The sequence below is a fragment of the Bombus vancouverensis genome, chromosome 15 (assembly GCF_051014615.1).
Source record: "Bombus vancouverensis nearcticus chromosome 15, iyBomVanc1_principal, whole genome shotgun sequence".
NCBI classification, from domain to species: Eukaryota; Metazoa; Arthropoda; class Insecta; order Hymenoptera; family Apidae; genus Bombus; species Bombus vancouverensis.
Window position 1 is genome coordinate 6,204,413 of NC_134925.1, and position 23,039 is coordinate 6,227,451.

Here is a 23,039-nt window from a genome sequence, read left to right on the forward strand (position 1 = left end):
ACTTCATATTTATCTCAAACAGGTAATTTTATCTTGATCTCATACCTAATTTCAAATGTTTATGTTGCACGTACAGAAAACAAAGTAGAAATTGTTTAATAATAAACTGCAAATTGACTACGTTTTGACGATAAATAAAAATTACTACGAACTAAAATATATACTATTAGAAATAACATAAGAGGAAGTATAGAAAACATAACAAAATTGTTAAGAACAGCTACTAGTTTTATTACAAGAAAAAAACGTTTTTGGAAGGTGTATAATAGATTCGACAAGAGAGACCATTTCTAGAATATATTGCTATATACACACTTTAATAACCAAAAACAAACATTACAGTAATAATATTGTTATTAATATAATATTATGTAATAATAGAATCGTTTATCAATTGTAGTGTAAACACTAAAAATCTTGCTTCTTCTTTTATTGGAAAGAACAATGCATTCGCTTTGCCTCTTTATTAATTAATATTAATTCATGATCGTCGCGAAGTGGCCGCGCTTGCGATTCGGCGTCGATCGCGACTGAAGAAATTACATTAATCTCGCACGGAACAATTTTCGCGTGCAGGCTTGGAAACTAAATTATCGCGGAAGCGATCGATAGTTCGTCGCTGTTGATCCCGGGCATCGATTCTCGATGCGATCGAGGCCGCCTAAAAGGCTTAAAAGGTGGGGGAGAGGGTTCTGAGTAGGTATCGAGGTATCGCGAGCGCGGCGAATCGCGACCCTGTCTCGTTTATCTTAGAATAATAAATATTATAGTGCAATATCTAAAAAATCTGTCTTTTTTATGCAACTTACACATTCAAATACAGTGTACTCGAAAAATTTACAATCGTTATTGCCCTTACAAACATTAAATCTCTATTCCAGTGTTGGTAAATCCGCGATCCCTCTCTCTGACCGCTAAAAAAGAATGTTTGATTCAAAATCGTGTGAGTGCGTGTGTGAGAATCAAAAAAGAGGTGCAGCTGCTGCTGTAGTGATACGAAAACTGTCGTGTTTTTTTCATCCTTCTCCTTTTTTTTTCTCTTTTCTTCTTATGTATATGCATATTCATCGTGTGTACGCGTACATGAGTACCGTTTATACATGTGTATGTTACGCGCGCGTGTGTATGTATGCTCATGCATCGCGTACGCGTGATCGTAGAATCCGATGTTATCGATCGTGCGTGCACGATCCGTAATAATATATCTAGGCTTCTCTTTTGCATTACATTTCTTTTTCCCCGTTCGTCCTCGATTTCTCGCCAATGTTTCGGCACTTTTTGGTCGTGGTTAACTGTGCGGGCTATATATCCCTGTATACCATACATAATATACATATTATATTGTATACGTTATAATACGTGTATTATATATTCCGCAAGTATATCCTGTCGCAACGAGCAATTCATCGCTCGACAGTCCTAGTTGATACTCGAGTTTTTTCTTTTTTTTTTTCTTTTTAACACTGATGATAAATTACAGTTCGCGTGCGCACGTTTTATATATTATGTACAATCGCTTACATGACCGAACAGTGTTGAAGAAGGTAGAGAACGGTAACGCGAAACACAATAGAGTCACGTGACGATTTTACGCGGGAAAAACCGTCGTCGTTTTATCGACTGCTTTTGCTTGGGCTGCCTGGTGTAATAAAAACGGCACTAAAAGTTCGCGCACGTATACAATGCTCGTGATTCAAACACACGGATTCTATCTCCCGCAGGGAAATCAGATAAACCACCGTTCGCCGAGATAAAACATAAAATCCTCTTACGTGTGTCTGTGTATGGAAGTTTGATCTTATCACGCTTCTAAACTAAAATACGAATCAATCGGCAAATGTTTCGATTATCGTGTCAACAAGAAACATTCTCCATAGTGGTGGAGAGGGAATTTTTTGAGCAACTGAAGCTTGTTGAAAGAAAAGTAAAGAGAGGTTAACAGAACGAAAATCATCGTGAAAAATTAACACGTGCTTCTGTAGCTGTACATTGTACATTCTCTTCTCTTGATGCACAGTCTGCTTTTTCTCTTATAGTTGAACATGTAAAACACTTAACCCTTTCGTCACTACGGACGACCATGGCCACTCGTCACAAAGAGACTTTCGTATATTGCAGGCGATTATGGTCGTTCAATGTTTTTGCGCAAAAGATGAAATATCATTTGTGCAAAAATCAATGTTATCATTAAAGAGAAGTTATTAAAATATATGCGTATATTTTGTGAGCGAAAGGTAAGAAACCTCTTCTTGTAAATAAAATCGTCTAAATAAAACTATTTATCGTATACGTTTAATTACATCATCTACCACATAAGTATAATCGAAGAGAAACGCTAGATAACTGTAGCGAAAGGGTTAAGAATAACTCGCAGGAAGTCGCACGATGAATGTTCGTTCTTCTACGTATAGCAACTAATCAACAACATATAATTTACGTAAAAACGCGTTGTATTTACGTAAAATCATGACACTAATACGTAACAACACAGATTGCTATGAGAGAGCATTGCTTTCGAGTTCAGTTCGCTAGGTGGAAGGATATACATAACCGTATCAATCAAACGAGTCTGATCAATGAATATATTTAACGATCGATATTTCAAAAAGCTTGCTTCCCGAATTCCGTTTATTCTCAGTTTACTTCCACCGGTTGCATGTCTTACGGTTATCACAATACAATTTTACGACTTCTACAGAATAGCTTTCGAGTTTTGAGAGGTTCGACGATGAACGGACATAGAAATGGAGACAGGGCTGAGAGAAAACTGTAGACACCATACAAATACAATTATCGAAAAGATACAAGCTGAATAGATACAAAATACTCACGTAATACAATCGATAGGAGATATGATTGTTTCGAAGATGTATTACGATTAATATTATGAGATCTTTATTTTTCGAGGTTTTATCACTATTAGCCTTCCTTTTTAACTAGGCTTGTTTTGCAAAAGAAAAAAAAAAAAAGAAAAAACGAAGCTTTAAAGCCACGATAATAATTCTACGCTACTACTTTTGGAATACCACCCTATAAAACTTTAAACGCTATATCTTTTTACGAATACTATCATGGAAACTCTAAACGCCAATTTCAGCACTTATTCTGCTACTTCACATTTGTACATAAAATTGTACACTTTTTATTATCATTCTATTGTATAATGTATTGTCTCTCTCTTCTTATAAAAATTATAATTTCTCAATTCCTCAAGAGTTAATTATTAACTACTATATTATCGATTGCTAATCAAAATGATATAGTAAAACCTCGGGAAACTTGTTAGTTATCCGAAACGCTTCGAAACAACCAACTTTCGTTTTCGAACGATACTCACGGTATCACCGAAAATCATAAAGATACTTCTCGATACGTCTCGATTCTCGAGCAATGTACCGAATGAGAAATTCATACCGCTTTCCGAAAGGATAGAAGCCACAATTTTCTCTCAACGCGGATGATGCCAGGAATCAAGACAAGAAACCGAAGGAATGAGATGAAGAAACACGCGACGATGATCGCGCAACGAAATCGAATTTCTGTCTTGACCTTCCCACGAGAAAAAGAATCGACGATTATGTCCTTTCGAAAGAGTCTAGCCTCTCGTTACACCTGTTTCGAGGACGTGAATTTCACGCGGGCTCGTTAAAACTAACGATCGACAAGAGAAATGGAACAATTTACGATTTCGTTCGCGGAACAGCTGGATAACGGGGCGATACAGTAGCGGTATTAATGCCGGTTACAGTTAGGTAGCATTGGTAAATAGAGTAGCAGTTACTGACGATACGAATAGTTCTTCTAGATCTAGGATGTAGCTTGTTTTTCTTCAGGGGAAGGAGGAAAGACCCAGACGAAGATCTGGCGACTTAGGGAGGGCTATCGATGACTATGTTCGACCTGGATCACTCGAGGAGAGCTGGTCGACTCGAAATCACCATGGGAAAAAGGTGAGCACATCATGACATTTTCAGGGGGGAGAGATCGATGGATTTAAAGTTCGATAAACTATGATTCACCGACTCGTTCTTCTCACGTTTCAGAAGGTTTCACCGTATCGTGCGATAAATCTGAGACTCGATAGGAAAAATCTCTGATGACGAATGGAAGGCAGAGCCACATGAATCGTAAAAAATACACCAGAAATTTATACTCGGAGTAAAAATCATCGTAATCTGAGAAGGGGACCTGATGCTAACTATATAGAGTCTGATATGTAGACTGACTTTTGGGCCAGGTCTGAGTCGTCTGTGCGTCACATTCACGGGTCTGCTACCCGCGAGGATCACCGTGATCGATCGCACAGTCGACCAGCGACGCCTTTTCTAAGATTGGATTGTTTGAATCGCGCGATATTGGTCTTGCCGTGGATTAAACAGACACATATTATAGCTCGCTGGGCGTCGCTGAATCCGCCTAACAGACAAATTCTGCTCTCTAACGAATGAGTTGCAAAGATATGTAACGTCGACTACAAGGTATAGTGTATTTTTCTCTCTCTTTCTCTCTCCCTCTTTCTGTATCTAACTATTTATTATATATACCTTTTTTTCTTTTTAATATTTATATATATTTATATATTGTATCTCTCTCACTCACGCAGTCTCTAGATTTTAAAGCACTCTCACGCCGGCTGAGACGATCACATGTGAACACTCGCAAGCCTGTCCTACATGTACTGATGACGTAGAATACAGCTATATAAATTATATCTCTTATATGCTTACAGTAATTGTATATCATTTATATATACATATACGCCTATATGTATATATACGTATGTACGCTGCCAGGACAAGAATAGTAGCCGTGAAAGTGTGTTTTCAAGTTGCACATAATTTCACGAGTATCTCGTTCGTGCATCTGTCCTACGTATTTTCGTCTTGCTTCAGCTAATTTTCGTGTTCGCTGGCGCGACGGCGATTGCTAGCAACCGTCTATCATTTTCAAGACACACTACTCTTGCGTGGCACCGTATGCACTGTCTACTTACAGCACGTGTGTCTTACTTCGTTCTCCCCCATGCTTGCTCGCGTTATCTTTACACTCCTAAAGAAAATCTCCCCTTCGCGTAAATTCGACCGTATACCGTTTTACGATTCGTATCCATGCATCTCTAATGTACGTATTTATTTCTCTGTACGCCTGTCTCCCCTTTTCGTACGAATATCGCGTGCATCGGAGGATTTTATAAAACGTTACCCTGGAATTACGTAGTCCTCGATCGATCGCGGCACGATCAAACCCTCGATTGCTGAATTCATTTCCAATTAACAATTCAACGTTCTCGATCCTGTGCATTCTATCAAACGATTGATTCAGAGAATTAGTAATCGAACGTTTTACATTACCCAAATCATGGTTTTCAAGTTGTTACACTACCTTGTCTTCCATCTATTCTACACCGCTACGATATTGCCGAGCTCAACGTTTACGTACAACGTCACCAAGGTAATACCAATGAAAGGAAGACAAATTAAAGGCCCGTACACGGAAGATTGACCCAGAAGCTTAACACGTTGAACAGAGCCGATGAATCGACGAGGATCCGGTCGGGCTACCGTGATCGATCGTTCGACGAATAGATACCGCGATCAAGTACGGTGTTCACGTTCATCTTATTCCCTGTGCTCGCAGACCTCGCTAGTTTGCACCTGCACATGCGATACAGTATGCAGCTCTATGCGCACATATACATACATATATATCTTCGCAGCAACACGTTATAAAAAGCGACGCTTCGTTCTTTTATCCAACGAAAACGCTTTGAAAGACGCAAACGCGACATTTTCTCTTTACGCATTTCCCTTTCGTGGCACTGCATCCCTCGCTTTATCTCTTTCGCTCGATCAATCTCTCCCAACATACATGCACGCAGACACACACGCACACGCACACATTCTCAGCTCCTTTTTTTTTTTTTGTAAAAATTTTTATTCACCATTTTTTGTTTCTTTTGTTTACGTCTCTTATTTAGTTTGTTCATATTGTTATACATTGCACACTACTACGTTTGCTTCTCTGTTTCTTCTTTCTAACTCATCGCTTTTTGTTACCTTTTTTTTTTTTCATTTTCATCTCTTTTTTTACTTTTTTTTTCTTAACCTCCTTTTTGTTCTTGTCACTTTAACCGCGATTAAAAAATTTAAAATACTCGTATTACACGTAAGTATTTGTATGACCCTGTTTTCGTAAAGGCTTTCTAACATAAGTCGATATCGGCCGAGGAAGATAAAAAGGAAAAGGCGTCGAACATGAAGGAAGAGAAGGAATCAGCTTGAAGAATGGTCATTAACAACGCGGATCATCCATATCGCTGGGTGCGGGTGTGATGTGCAAAGGAAACAGGGAACGCCTTTTTCGTGTATTTATACATATATTTCTTTCTTCTCTCATCGATGTGCTTTCTGGTTCGCTTTTTCGTGCAGAGCGCTTCTCCTTCGATGCATCTCCGGACACGATCGCTCAAAGTGTTGGCACGAGCTCTAATTCCATTTTGCGTTGCTCCAAAATGATCCACGACGACGATTCTCAGCGAGTTGCTAATCTTTCGCGTGATTCGTTAAACCTTTCGAGCGACGAAGTTTCGCTTTGAAATAGACGAATATTATTGAAAATGTTACTATCTCCTAATCCTAGTTGGAAAAATAATTTTGACCCGCGTTATTCAAGTCAAATTACGAAGGTCGCAGGAATTTTGCCATTTTCGAAAAGGCTGGTGTTTGTTATTATTGTTCTTCTTACGAGAGTCTTGACTTGTTCCGTTCAGAGGGAATTTTGCAATAATATTTACTATCCTCGACGCTCGATGATCTTGCGTCGAAGAACATACAGACCTAGGTGAGTCCCTATATCTTATAAAATATTCGCGACTTCAATTCCTATATATCTAAAATTGATATGCGATGAGATACGATGGTACGTTTAAAAACATATTTCGTTATGATTATTAATCAGACTTTTGCTCCTTACTCGGAAATTATTTCTTTTATTAGATCGTGGATCATCGAGCAACTGGATATTTATCGATCGTTCTGTTAACGCGAATTCTCACTCACAGTCATCGAAGAAGACGAGGATGAAAAAGCAGGAACGGACAGCAGGGGATGGTGGAAATCACACGAACGGGAAGATGTATACTAAGTTTGCTTGGTTCGTGTAACGGAAACGTGTTACCCCGTTATCAACGTTAGATAACGCGAGACGATCTTTCGAATGGATCGCGAATATCGATGCAAACAATTAAAGCTCCCAACGTTAGAAGTTCGTATTATCGTATTTTCTTTTTTTACATAATCCCTGTCTTTTGGGCCCCCGTTTCGTGGGCCGCATTCTTAATTTACGTATGATTTGAACTGCCGTTGAAAACGTTCATTTTCCACTTCCATTTGATCGGTTGCAACCGATGAAACGTCCTTTCACCTTCCTCCCTTATATTATATCAAAGATAAAATTGTAATCCCTCGTGTATCATACGTCTACGTTTATTTTAATTCTGTAATCGCTTACTTATTTATCTATTCTACTTAGGAGAATTAAAACATTCTTCGTTATTACGTTTCGCTTGCTCTTAAATGAAGCTTTAACATAGCGAGAAGTTAATTATTGTATCGATCTAATCAAGCTAATTTCCGACAGACTGTAATGATTGTATCTCTTCTTATGGAACGTAGTTTAATTTGTCGAACAACAGCCTGTCCCAAACGTCTACTCTAAATCGCGTAAGGAAGACTCAATTGTTAAAGACTTAACGATTAAAGTAGATTATATGTAAAGTAGAGAAACAAGATGGTTTGGCACAAGTCCTACTATATTGTTCAGTCATTTAGAGATTCTCGAAAGTTCAAATCAAATAATATTATAGTCGACGCGCTATAATCTCTTTCTTGTATATCTCACTACGAACGTTCTTAATGTTTCGAAAGAGTATTAAAAGAGATTTGATAAAATCCTAGAAAACGGACAATTCACTGGTCGCAACCGATCGAATATTCCTTCCCTCGCTCGATGCCGATTTTTCCTGTCTTATACTCCGGCGAAGCCACTATATACCGTACAATCCTATCCCGATATCTTCGTACAAAAATCGACTACCCTCTCGCGTACGTAACGTATAGAAAAAACAATCTACGAATATAATATCTATAAACAGGATCCATCCATCCATAAACGGACCGAGGAATTATTCTACGGCGCGAACAAAGAAGCACGGAGACACGGCTGGTTCTCTCTAAGTACGCGAACGAAAGGGAACACGAAAAATCGGCAGGCAAAGAGCTCGCTACTCGAGAACAGCTGCAGCGGGTACGATAATAATTGTACGTACGTGTATGCCTCTATATGTACGCGTGTGTATACATGTACGTACGTACGTATGTGTCTGTGCAACGACGATTTGGCACACGTAATTAATCAGTCCGCGATTATTTCCTTTTTTTTTTTTTTCATTTTGTTTCTTTTCATCTAAGCTTGGCACACGGTTTGAGTCGCTCGCCAAACAATCCTCACGATCTCCATATATATTCTCCTTCTCTTTCATATTTCATTTCGCTCCATTCTTTTTATTTTTTGGCACACGTCTAAAGGAAAACAATTACACATATATCTTGCGCGCATCCATGTATCTCTGCGATTCGATTATTCCAAGTGTGCCACTCTCTCCCTCTCTCTTTTCCATTTTCCGCGTACTCTTCCCGATTCCTCGTTTCGTTCATTATGTACCGTTTTCCCTTCGTGAATACCCGTTCGTCTCTCCTTCGTTTCTTTCACACACGCACACACACGCAAACACACACGCGCACACGCACGCATACAAGCACACATCCGCACACACGCACACAGTCTCTCTCTTTTTCTCTCCCTTTCTCTTTCTCTCGTGTTTCTTTTTGTCTTTTTTTTTTTACTCTTTTGCTTAATCGTTACAGAAAAATATGCCGTTGAGAATCTTCGCGCGGCCGTCCAAAATCGCGCTCGAGTCTTTTCTCTTCTTTTATTTCTCCACGCGCCCTTCAGACGAGAGAACTAAAAGGTCCTTTTTTTTTATACTTTACTCTCTTTTTTTTTCTCTTTTGTTCTTCTTGCCCTTAATTCCGCGCCCCGCCGGAAGTAGGGCGCGTGCGCTTCAATATCCTATAAAAACTAAGTTATTTCTTAGCTGATTGCCTTGCGTTACGGTTAAGGTTGGGCGACCGACACGGATCGTCGTGGACCACGCGCCTCCATCCTCTTCTAAACGCGCCGATCCACGCTCGATCGACCGGAAATTTCAACCCTCCAATCACTTCCTCTCGCTCTGCGAACCCTTTTCATCTTTGTTGTCGACCCCTCGAATCGCAGTTCCAGCGTTCTTAATTGGAATTTTTTAATTGAAACGTCGGATTGTAGATTATTTGAGACGTTGAGTCATCAGTTTTGTGATTCTAGTAACCTGATTTGTTTTTTCACCGTTGCTACGATTATTACATTCCACGATGGACCGAATTTTCAAACGATCATAGGATCGTTCGAGAAATAATACTCAATTCCGAAAGAAATAGCTCGTTTTACTTCTAGAAATGATCGAATGTACCTCTAGTTAAGATTGAGCAAACCCGATATTCCTTCTCTTACGTTTCGTGATATGTGGGATTAAAGTATCTCAAAAAGTATCGACTCTATGCTTACTCTATAATGTATATTAGTCGCTTAACTTGTCTTTAGGAAAGGACACGAAAAGATCCGATAATACTGTCTGGTTGTATCAAGGCGTTAGCTCTCGATCGGCTTGAGCGTTGTTGAAATACCTTCACGGTAATCTTTGTTATATTTAAAAAAATAACGAATCAATGGAACACACGATCATTAAGAATCGTGCAAAGTGGAAAGTTCGATCGTTGAGTAAAAAATATCGCATATTTGTTCTACTATTATTCGAACGATTTATTGTGGTTTTTCTTAGTCACAATAACCCTGTTCTTCGTTTTTGTCCGACTTTTTATCGCACGAAGTGTAACTACATTTTTCGCAAAGTACTCTCCAAATTATTATCATTCTTCGATTATTTTCGTCTTTGTCTACTAAAATTTCTAATACAAAGCAACCTTACGGTAATTATACTACAAAAACTACAAAAATCCAGATACAACGCAATTTTTAATTCTATCTTCTTATCACCTTATCTCTCTTCGAAAACTCTATCGAAAATATTTCTATCCTCCGCATAAATTTTTTATTCAAATCATTGCCAATTATTTTCACGCTTTCTGCAAACATCGACATTCGTAAATCCGATCCTCCGATTCTTTCAAACAACTTACGTCGCAGAAGATACGCCAGCTCGGGCAGAAATTTCGCTTTGAAACCAAGTTCTTGTTAACACGCCCGCTCTCTAAGTCTCGTGTCTCGGTCTATGCTTTTACGTGCATTCAGCGTCGACTCAAACACGAGACAAAAGTTAACAAATATACACGCGAAGTCTCGAAAATAATCCACACACGCAACGGATAAAATTAATGTCAAGCGCGTGTTTCTAAACTGCAAAATCTGCAATTTCATCGTAAAATTCCACAACGTAGAAATACGTACAACATAATTTCGTACGAGAAACTCTATCTCTGTTACGAACAATAAGAATTCGATGAGCGGCGCAAACGTGTTCAACAGCTCCAGATTGAAAGGCAATGGCGTCGCGTGGTCCAGCGACGATTTCCGGTCAGTGCCCGCGCAGTAAGGATAAGGCCCCTGCACTAACAGATTGCTCTACGCCACAACGTTACGAACGCGTTCCTATCGAAGTTGACGCGCGCAACGTCCTCGCTTTTCTTCGAATAAATTTCATTCGAGGGCAAATGACGAGACGAATAGGGAGGACTAATATCAAGGGATCGAATCTACGATTAATATTCTCCATATACACGAAACAATTCTCTGTTCTCTGAGAAACAAAATGACCGACACGCGATATATCTGTTCCCCTCTGCATAACAAGCTGCTCGCAACTTGGATTTCAGCTGGAAATCACGCGTACACGCGTGCGTACGAATATTCCGACATGAAAAAGGGGGGGGGGCGGGAAGTGGTTGAAGGTGCGACGATTCGTTCTACACCGAAACAAAGACCATTCGACGATCGTCTGATTGTTCTTGGTTGGTTCATACAGCGAGAAGCTACGCCGAGATGGTCCAATTCTTTTTTTTCCGCAGCTGCAGATCATTGGAAAATTCACGAGTTTCAAACGATCGAGATCACGTTTTTCCAACGACTCGAAGAAATCTTTCGTTTTCCAAGGTTTATTCGAGTAAAGCGTAGTTGGCGCTAGCCGTGTTCTCTGCAGATTTTTCAAACGGAATTGAATTTTCCACGTTAATACGGCAACGCAAACGCAACGTAAACACTGATTCGCAAAGATTCCGATTGATGGAAACTCGCGAATTCTGCTATAATCTATAAACGAATATCGTCGATATATCGGTATCGACATATCGAAAGAGTTTGTGAGATTCTCTATAGAGGTACAAGTTACTCCGAGTGCCATGATTTTTCTTTCCTTTCTTCCTTCTCTGCGCTTTTCGTTCTACGATAGCCATTTTTACACGAGCCATCATTGGCGCTCAAGAATGGTCAACCAAAAAGACACCTTTTTGGCGTTTGTTCGTTCGATCGATCCCTCTAGAAACGCGGCTCCTCTTCACCGTGGATCAAGAAGATTACGAGTTACGATAGACGATATTCTTAACGGCTACTAGACGCTACGAAACTAGTCTGACTCGAAGGTATACGCTACGAGATAGAGACGTCCCGAATAATTAGTACGATTAGTCTACAGACTTTCCGTTCGACGATACACACGTCTAATAAATATACGAGTTTGCTTGTTATCGGAGCAGAAGAGAGATTAATTAGTTCGTAGCCTAGTCATATGTGTCACCGGATATGCTTTTCAAGTATATCAGCCTCGATGATGGTTCCTAATTAGTGTAAAGAAATTATGACACAGGAAATAACGATTCTCTCTTTGACGTTTGTAAGTGATCGACTTTGGAAACCATCAACGGAGTTTGGTGAAATGAGATTTCTTCTTTCTCTTTTTTTTATGTTTTTTTTCTTCTTTTTTTGGTTTCTTGGTTTGGTCGAAGATCGATGGGACCGTGAACGATACTTCGTGCATCAAAGAATATACGACGAGAGATTAAGAAGAAACGACGAAGTATCGAAACTGTGATCATCGTTCTTCGGGCAAAGTATCGACTATCCGAAATCATTGGGACAGTTTGGAACACAAACAGCTCTCGCTCGCCCATTCTGATCGCGACGGGGCTGCTCTTTTCACTCGACTCGTTCCATGCAAGGTATTGTTTAATTTTTTATAGAATTATCAACTGTAGAATTTAGTTTCTGCGTTTCTTTCCGATCGGACACTGTTTGGAATTTCAGTTAAAAGATGTAAATTAATCGTTTCGTAAGTGTGATTACGATAAACGGAAAATATCTTGTAGAGAATAGTTGAGACTCTCAAAGGTGATCCAAAATACTCTATAAAATTGACATGTACAAAGAATATTAAAATATAGCGAATGTGTGGTATTACTTTACATTGAGCATATTTATAATATACTATATATAAAAGTTAAGTAATGTATATTAAAAATTCATACATTTCGAATAAATCCTTTTTCCTCACAGCCTTCTAAGTAAAAACACCTAACTAAAAGAGGACACACACAATCACCGAGCATATTAAAATTAATCTCAATTGTATCGTTTTAGAAGCACTAATTCCTATTATCGAGTGAAAATTTTAATTAATCTCGATTACGTTTTCTAATAGACTTCCCAATGCTCAAATAAAGCGATAGCTTGTGCACTACCAGAAAGCTTATTAAATGTATCTATGTAATATTTATGTAAAACTACAGAAACCTTTATTACGTAACAAGGAAGATAAGTAAAGTTACAAATTTCTAATTAATGCGAAATCTTTCATATTAGAAATTCGTATTTGCGCTCGTTTCTCCGAAATGGTATTTCATCGATGGAAGGCGTATGATAAAATTATAAACGAAGATATTACAAGATATCGTCGGATCGAATTTAAAAGGACGAGTCGAGTGAAAAGATCACAGTATGCCTGTGTACATGCAGTTCTCTACGTAAACGCGCGCGGCAATCGCCTCTTACTTAGTCCTTTCCTCCAAAACACGACACCGCATTCACCGATCTATAGATCCTCGAAACGCGTGGATCATCGTGATCGCGGAGGATTACACGCACGCGCGCACGTACTTGATCCTTCGAAGAAGGAGGGAAAAGAAAAAAAAGAAAACATACCACCCTCTCTAGCGATTTTTATCATTTTCCTTTTTCTTTCCATCCTTCCCCCCCCCCTCCCCCCATTACCATCACTCTAGCGCACGATCTTTCTATTCAAGCCAATCGATTACTGTTTCCTCGCATTTTTCATTCTTCCATCGTAGACTCTGACTCTCATTTACACACAACACTCGCGAGAACACGCACACTCACGCGACATCGTCGAATACGAACGATATGATCGTATAATAACCATTCGCCCACTCTACCACTCTTCTTATTCAGTTTTGTTTTTCCTGCTTTTTTGTTCTTCTCTTTGCGACCTCTGTGCCTTAAAAATTGTCCTTAACTACTTACTAATATAATCGATTCTAATCACAGCAATTATTTATTGTTGATATACACAATCATACAGCGTCTGCCGCCAACTTTTTTCCCTCTTTTCACTTCAGCTTTTGTTCGTCTCGATATACTATATATATATTCATATATAATATTCGCGTGTTTATTACTCGAGTTGTTCGCTACAGAAACCTGCTTTACATTTCTCATCTGACGACTCCTCGTCCCGAATCTTTGCTTTTAATTCAGCACAGGCTGCCTTCTGGTCGTCAAACTATGTCGATATTTTGTTTACCTTTGCCCCTAATTTTTCCCACCATTTTCTCACCAATGTTTTTTCGCGCATTTCTTCGTGGATTTCTCTTTTGAACGTTTCACGGTACGTCGTTATCGTACGTTCGACGATAGAGGGCGAAAAAGGGGTTGTGGACGAGGGAACGGGACGCGAAGAGAATCACGCGGAATCGCGAAGACGAAGAGGACAACGAGAAGATACAGAGGAGGATGCAAGTCGCTATTGTATTTTCTTTTTTTCTCTTTTATACTTTGTTCTCTCTTCTGTTGCTCTTTTCCTTCTTTTTTGCCTGGTCGCGGCCTCAGTGTGTACATGTGTGCGAGTGATTATTGTTATCAGACTGTGGATGCTTATTCGAATTCATCAAATTCGGAATAATGCAAATTCTTTCACTCTCCGAATATCGTGATCTCACTTTCGCTGTTTTCTATATTTTTATGTGCTCTTACGTATTTTACGTAACGAATGCATAAAACATACGCGGTCTCTCTTGATCGTAGTGAGAGAAGAGAGAAATGCTTCGTCGAGAACGCCGATGCACGATCGAATATCGTCTTTTCGCTGTCGCAACCATGTCAATGTTATAAATAATACGTTAACCGCCTAACAATAAGTTAATCGTTTCTTAATTTACGATATAAGAAAGAGCTAACGGATTTCGTTTCAACGCGCTAATTTGTATTCTCCTTATACGTTTCACTGTCACGTGCTGGTCACGCGAAGGGTTAAAGACAGTAGTCATGGGGAGGGGGGGGGGGGGGAAGAAAAGAAAGGACAATGAGAATAGAACGAATAAAATTATACAATAAATAGAGACGCGAACATTTATCTGATTAACGAGTCGATGAAATGACGTATCATTCTAATGAACAAGAAGAACGAAATGAGTAAATCGATAAATATATATACAACGACACGAACAATAAATATTTACAAGATCAAATCACGAAACGCTAGATACAAATTTTGAGCGATCGAAATGCTACGAGCTAGAAAAAATCTTTCGATCTAAAAAAGAAAACAAGTTAAAAAAATCTTTCGACCTAAAAAAGAAAATAAGCTAAAAAAAGTCTTTCAAGCGCTGTAAAGCTATGCGACGCCGTATTGCACACGTTTCTCGCGTCCTCGACATTTAAACGAAGAAAGGAAAACGCGATGGCAAATAGGAAATTCTTTTTGTCAGAAACGGTAAAGTTTCTCGCGGCAACACGGCCAACGATCTTCTTCTCAGTTGACAAATTAACAAGAGACAGCTAGCGCGAACGACGCACGCGATTTGAAAGAACAATCGTTTAAAAAATATTGAGAATTTCGTGAGGGAAACACGCCAAGAGGGCGAGGAAGAACATTGAAGTATCCGCGGGAGGCGGAGCGCGCAAATCTTGTTCGGCTCCAAACGAGAACAACGACGAGCTTCCTCGATGATTTCGTACGGATCGCGAATCTTTGGCACACATTGGAAGATTCCATCGATTTCATCAAAAATTTTGTCGGAATTCATCGATCTCATCGAAAATTTTGTTGGATCTCATCGATTCCACCGACGATCCTATGGAGAATTTCGCTGAGGATTTCGTCGAACGACCCGATCGAAAGACACAGAAATATTTATCTCTGGTTCTCTTGCACAATAACTAAATAACTGATAGTAATATTAGCAAATTGATAAGCCATAAGGTTGTAGATTACAAAGCTTGATTTTATAAATTTTACAATTTTCCATCGGGCGAGATAATCAGACAAATTGCAGTTAATACAATTTACTTGTCGAATGCCATTTGTTTCATCAAGCAAACCCGTTATTTTTACATCGCAGAATTTAAATATACAATTACTAATATCCCGTAAGGGGGTGATATAATAGCAAAATCAGAAATCATTGTACGTATCGGTTGACGTAAATACTTACAGATACTGTGACGATATCAATTATTCATGTTTCATTATTTCCACAAAATTTATTAAGTCGTTATTCCGACAATTCAATCATTTGTGATATAATTCTTACGCTCTGTTGATTTAAGACATGGCTATTATCATTACCAGAGAAACAGCGCGTAGATCGTTCGACGACGTCACTTCGAATGCACGCATCGTTACAAATAATCGTGTAAAGAATGGACACCGAACGAAACGACACGTTTGTATTATATATGCATGCGTGTGTCTTATGTACGTGCACCGTATGTTAAGACATATTGCACGCCTCGAGAGCTAACATCACCCTGGATATATATGCGAACGACAACCAAGATAAAGACCAAGAAGACGGCGAGTTTTATTATCAATTTTCCATTCCTTGCTTTTCGTATCTCCTTCTCATTCTCATAGCTCGCCGATTTCACAAGACACTGAATTTACCCTGCAACGAATACACACACAGAGAATAATCGAGAAACGTCCGATTTTGTTCGCCAGCTGTCGCCGAAGCGAATTGAGAAGTTTGAACGATAAACGACGAACCTGCGGAAGTCGAGATTTTGTTTGAAAATTTAAATATCAACAAATTAAAGGATTAAAGACAGCCGATAATATTGACTTACGAATGATATTAAAAATTATAAACAAAAAATATCTCCAAATTTAAGGTGGATACCTAGGATTTTAGATCTACCTTGCGACAGCCCCAAGGGTTAAAATTATTCAGCATGAAAGTCAAATCATTTTCCATTGAAACAATGGATACTCTAGTTAAGTGGAAGTCGACATTTTCATAGATTATCGTTCAATCTTTTCAATTATAGAAGCACGATTTAGTTACGGATAGTGGAGCTGGTTCCACGGAGGAAACCTGGAGAAAAGGAGACCTAACGACATGATGGAAGAACAGCGCGAATAGCGGGCGAAGAGATGAAGAAGAGGGTGAACAAGGAGACGCCTCCTGATCGAAGCTAGGCTTTCAGCTCGCACACCTTTCCGTCGCTACTTTATCCCCTCTAATTCTGTTTATTTTTTTCATTTCCTCTTTTATCGTATAATAAATATATATATATTATATGTATATATATAATATATCGTTATTTATACTCCACGTAATAATTTCATTTTTGTTCCTTCAACGGAAGTGCGCGCCACCGTCGATTCGATCGTTCTAATAAACGATCCTCATATATCGACGTATTTTCCTTCATTTTTTTATTCTTTTTCTTTTTTTTTTTGAAAATTTCGTCGCCAGTTTTCTCGGTACGATGATCGGAACGCGTGTTTTTTCTTTTTTCTGTTTTTTCTTTTTGAAGATCCGTCACACTGGACTCGACATCGGTTCCAAGCTTCGAGGAAAGCTTCGAGGTTTCTTAAAGAGGAACTCGACGTGACATCCAGCTACGGTCGTGGTCACTTTTCGAGACGAAAGACAAGAAATAAGAATATAACTTCTCCCCTTTTCGTCGTTCGTACAGAAGTCGAGTGTTGCACTTGGAGATCAGAGAAATTCTGAGTATTGAACTGTAAAACAAATACATCATGCCTCCGTGAACGACATACATATTCTACATATAAATAAAGAAATAATGTTCAAAGTATCTACAATTGTTTGAAATCATGGCGAAAAAAGTACAACATAACGTAATTAAAGAACCTATTTTAAAATTATACTCTTCCATGTCTGATACATCAAATTTATCACTCCACTTGGTGATAAAACCATTAAGAAGAGTTTTTCACGTTTGTTATCGCCAAATAACTATTTAATAGTTCTCATTTTTTCGAATGTTATCGCTAACAGTACGATCTGATAGTACGTCAATGACTCGAAGCTCCACGTTAAAAACACTGGAATTTAACAATAAGAGAAACAAAATATTTTCGTAACAAAAATAAACAGAATCTTAACAATGCAACATTTATCCATATAAATCTCTATTAATGACGACCACTAATAAATTAGTAAAAGTAACAACAATCTCGCGAATACAGTAATATTTCTCATAAAACAACCGTATTTGCTACATTAATTTGATGGATTTCGAATTGTTTAAAAATTCCCTGAAGACTTTCTGACGTCCTCTTTTTTAAGCATCTTGAAAAAAAGTATCGTCACGGATGGCGATGACGGCAAAATAAAAGTTACATCGTAACGTATAACAACGATAACAATTAAAAATCGAGTAATTGGCGGAGTCTCGCTTCTACACTGATCGGAGCTCCACCTGACAAATTAATATTATTTACTTAAACCGAACGTAACAAAATTGTTCTTCAATAACGATTTTATATCTCTTTCTTTTCTCTTAAATTTTCATTAAGACCTAAAGGAGACGAAGAACTCTGATATATCGATGAACCTAATCTCCTGAAGAATGGTTGACCTCATTGAAAGGGGAAAAGAGAATCTACTGAGAAATTAATCAATTATCAAGTCGAAGATCCTTCTTGCTTCGTCTGTATCGACAGAGAAAACCAACAGAATCCATTGCCATAGAAAGTAACAATCGAGAATCGTGCGATGATAAATTCAAAGCTTTGCAGAAATCCCGAGTGGTAGCTTCTTTGTTCGATTACGATCGTCCGATTCTACTGCAGTTCCTCTGTCTAATTACGATCGTTCGATTCTACTGGAGAGCGATCTTCTCCACTACATCTTTACAAATAAAATTCGCCAGCCAAGAAGGATCAGGAAAAAAAAAAGAGAAGAAAAGAAACGTCAAGTTATCTATACCTTAAGAAGGAAACTAAATTGCAATTTATAAAAAGTTGAACTATTAAAAAGATTGATAAAATCTGAAAGTTATTTCCTTTGTCTGGTATCTGTAGTTGGGAAATATAATTGTTAAACAATTATTCTCTTACTCTCCACGAATATTCCGAGTATTCGCTCGAAACCAATATGTCTTTAACGAAATCTATTGATTGATCGACACTTATAAACAAAAAGATTTAGCGAGAGATTTGTTCGTCCGAAAAAATGAAGATATCAGTGACAAAGAAGACTTTGTTAGATCGAGAATCTAAGAGGAGTATTCCTGTTGGATATCTTCGTACTAGAGATTTCAATGGTTCTAATCTTAAAGAAGATTAATTTGAAAATAATAAATCTCTAGAAATGAGATCTCTATGAAATTGTCCAAAGAGAGTTGGTGATCCCGTTCGGGGATGATTTCACGTTTTAAATTAGCTAAATGGGTGAAAAGAAACCCATCAGTCTCCATTCCTTAGAATAGCCAGCAATATAGAAAAAACGCTAACAACCGGCCTAATAATATTATATAGTTATTCAGCGTCTTTGCTTCACACATTCATGATTAATAATAATTATAATAATAATTCTCTCGTACTATGCTGACCGAAAATATTAGACTACCCCTTCTGCTATCGGACCTTTGCTTCCACAATTGGTGCTACGAATTGTGCAACGTTATATCGCACGACACCAACGAGACCCAATTTTTGTTCGAAATTGCCTAGAATGCTTTCTAGGTTCTACGTTCTAATTTCGCCTAGAATGCTGAAATTTTGTATTTTAACTACGTTGTTAAATCGTATTTAACAATCTTCTAAGAATTACAAACAATGGAAGAATCAAAACAATAGTTGGAAGATAATTTATATTATCGAGTATCGTTTTAAAGATTAATGCATTCTGGGTTCAATTACGAATTGTAGTAAAACTAGTTGGAAGCACAACGTAACATCGTTCGTACAGTTGTTGTACAAATTTGTATAATTGAACGTAACATTGACGCAACTTCGAACAGAAATTAAGCTGGTGCTGTTTCGATACAAAATTGCACGTTTTTACCTTCTCCGATCGAAGGTAGCAATATTTTTACTATACAACTGACACCCACGGAAACAAAGATCCAATCATCGAGATGCCGATGATCCGAGATTTTCGGCCGCCGTAGTATTTCTCTCCCGCCTCTCTCGTCTATTCTCGTTTTGTTTTTTTTTCTCTCGTTTTTTTAAATATAAAAATGAAAACTAACATATCTTTGGCTTGTTCCCTTTACCAATCGGCAGCAGCCACCGTGTGTGTGTGACGGGCTGCGGCGTGCATCGTTATTATTTGTTTCTTTTTTTTTTCAGTTTGTTTGTATGCTTGTTTTGTTTCATTTGTTCGTTTAAATATCTTTTTGTACAGTTTTGTACACTCGAGTATATATATATATATATATATTTATATATATCATATAACCGTGTACGCGCGTGCGTGCCTTCATCGTCTCTACTTGCATGTATTATACTTCTTATTTTTTTTTCTTCATTTTTTTTTTGTTCTTTTTATATACCATTATTATTAAGCGCGTGCTCGATTTAATCCCTTTTCTCTCTGTGTTCTCGCCACTTATGTACACCTCTGTGATTCTCTTGTCGAGAGCGCGCGCACAATATTCTCACGTATGCATGTACGACGTGTGTATATGTGTGTGTCAGTGTACGTGTATGTATATATATATATATATATGTCTCTATACCTCTGTGTGTATACGTGTTTATGCATACAACGTGTATCTAATCTCTCGTGACGTGTATCCCACGCCTACCACTCTCTGCTTTTTATCGCTTTTATAACGTATACCTATATGTATACGTTTATATAAATATTTATATGTGTATGCGTGTACGTGTATGCAAGTCTCCCTTTTCTTTTTCCTATCCTGACCATGTGCTCCATTTTTGTTGTTCACCTTTTGCTCACCGTGTGTCTGTGTGTGTATTTGTGTAGTATCGTGTGTGCTCTTGTTCCTCTTTCAACCAAGTGTGTGCTTTATAATCGTGTATATGTATCATGTATACGTATGTGTAATACGAGTGTTAAAAATGTGTGTCGATTAGCAAGCTGGTTGAACACAGTGCGTGGCCCAGCTCCAGATGCCATTGACAGCTTCGCGTGCGTCGTGACGCCCCGCGTCCTTTCGACGACGACAACGACATACGTATGTGTCTCACCACTTTTAGTGGATCGGCGACTTAACGATGTGGTCCGGCGGGATGAAGTGGTACGCGGGTATCGACAGTCCCGTCGTTTCCTGTGATATCCTGAAACAGAATTGGCCGTGTCTGTCAGACCGGATATGATCTTTGCGAAGCAGCGCCGATTCCTTGGCTCGATACACGCGAGCCGACCGTGGACACGACCAAACGCTCTCGTTTGCTCGGTTTCTTTTGTTGGATCGTTTTCGGGGAACGTTTCTCAACGATAGAGTAAAAACGTAGACAGAAATAAGTTACAAGATTTATTTAACTCGGAGGTTTCTCGTTCATGTCGGGCACTTTCATTGATTTTTGTTGTTTCGAATAGTTTTTACATCGAAGGGCTGACGAAAGGCTAGTTATAAAATTGTTTGATAGGAGCAAGTAATATACGTTACATCAAGTTAGTAATGAATTTAATTAAATGTCTTGATCGAGTGCACGCGTGTGATTAGCTTCGAAAAAATTGATTTGGAGCAGAAATACAACAAATTGGTTTATATATCGAACGTTTTATAAAACACTCGGATTCGTATGAATTTCATCGTATAAGATATAACATTGTGTTATAAAAGACAACAGACATCGTGCGAGAAAATGTACATTTTTCAACAATTTCTCTAAGAATCCCACTGTTTCAGATTCTGTTAAGTTTGTCCTTTTTGAAATATCAACACTCTTCTCTAACTTCTTTTTATACTTTCTGCTATGTTCCGATGAATCATTATGTGCAATTAAGTCAAGGATTATGTCTGGTGGAATTTTAGATATTTAAATATCTATGTACATATTGAGAAAAACAATTATGTTCCATTATCTTTTTTAACTTTTTTCTTTCGTTTTGCTCTCCATTCCAGGATATATTAAACAAGATCAATACTTACACAAACAGCGAAAAGCAATCAACAAGCATATTCACCACTTGCAATCGAAACCAGTGAAATAATTAAATCAATAGACGATCCTATATTTAACTTAAATTTTCGAACTTGTTAATATCCGTGGAAAATATTTCCCCGACGATTGCATGCTGTTTATCTTGTTTAATATATCTCGATATGTGTAAAAATAATCATCTACGAGAAGTAGCTATTCCCTCCAAATCAATTAATCTTTCTCTGTCTTTAATATTTCACAGAATAATTACACTGTGTACTCGAAAATATTTGCTGTAAAAAAAAAAAAAAAAAAAGGAAAAAGAAGAGGGAAGAAAAAATACTATTGCAAGGAATTAACACAGAAACGAAAATACAAAACTCGAACCTTCAGAAATCTAAATAATAATCCAAGTTCAATTTAAAAAATCCTGATTTCCTTTCGTATAGCAGAAATATCTTTCAAACGAAATTTTTATATTTTCCCGAAAGTTGCAAACGAGTGCGCTTCGTCGTCTCCCTCGCTCCTCAGGTAACATGCGACAGATCTACGGAAGAAGATCCTCGAACATCGAGGTACAGATTGCTCTCGATTACACCCTCTCGGCATGCACAGTCTCCACGAACATCTTCCGTGAACCGTCATTAAAATCAAAAAAAAAAAAAAAAAAAAAAATGAAAAAGAAATAAAAAAAAAAAAGAAGGATAGAAAGGGAGATCACACAAACGCCGCGTATCGATAACAGCGTAGTTAACGCGGTCTCAGATGCAATGTACAGTTCTCAGAAAAATGTTCGAGCGGAAACATGCATGAAAGGGTGCGCATCGAATTGATAGTAATCATTCGCGTGGAATGATTCCCGGAGGGGTTCGGATGATCTGGTCGGTAAAATCGGTTCTGGTTGGCAACTCCGTTGGTCGCGATCATCGTCTGTTTCACGATAAAGAGTTAGATTACAAAAAATGAAAAAAATCAAAGAAAAAAGTGAAAACATGGAAACTAGATACACAGGTGAAGAAAAAAAAAGACAACGGAACGTTAAATGTTTGAAACGGGTATCCGAGAGAGCCGGTTAATTAACAGATAAAAAATATATATAAAGAAAGAAGTAACAAAGAAACGAATAGAGTAATAAGAACAAGATCGCTAGTTGCCGAAAATACGGTTCGTAAAAATTGGGAAGAAGAGTATGTGTCGATTAACGGGACTACAAAGGAGCGGATGGTGCTTACCAAAAACGGGCAGGAGCCTGGGTCAAGTTGTTTGGATGGATACATCTTCTCTCTCTCTCTCTCTCCCTTTTTCTCTACACCTCTTTCTGTAAGAG

General features: G+C 38.2%; 1 protein-coding gene across 1 annotated transcript in view; it reads right to left on the reverse strand.

The window, feature by feature from the left end:
* Positions 1–283: 283 nt before the first annotated feature.
* The window catches only part of mub (poly(rC)-binding protein mub), a 240,601-nt gene continuing 217,845 nt past the window's right edge, over positions 284–23,039 (reverse strand). The window contains exon 8 of the mRNA XM_033335444.2: positions 284–20,902. Within this exon, the coding sequence (XP_033191335.1) occupies positions 20,818–20,902 (85 nt within the window). The 3' untranslated portion in view covers positions 284–20,817. The remainder of the gene's footprint in view (positions 20,903–23,039) is intronic.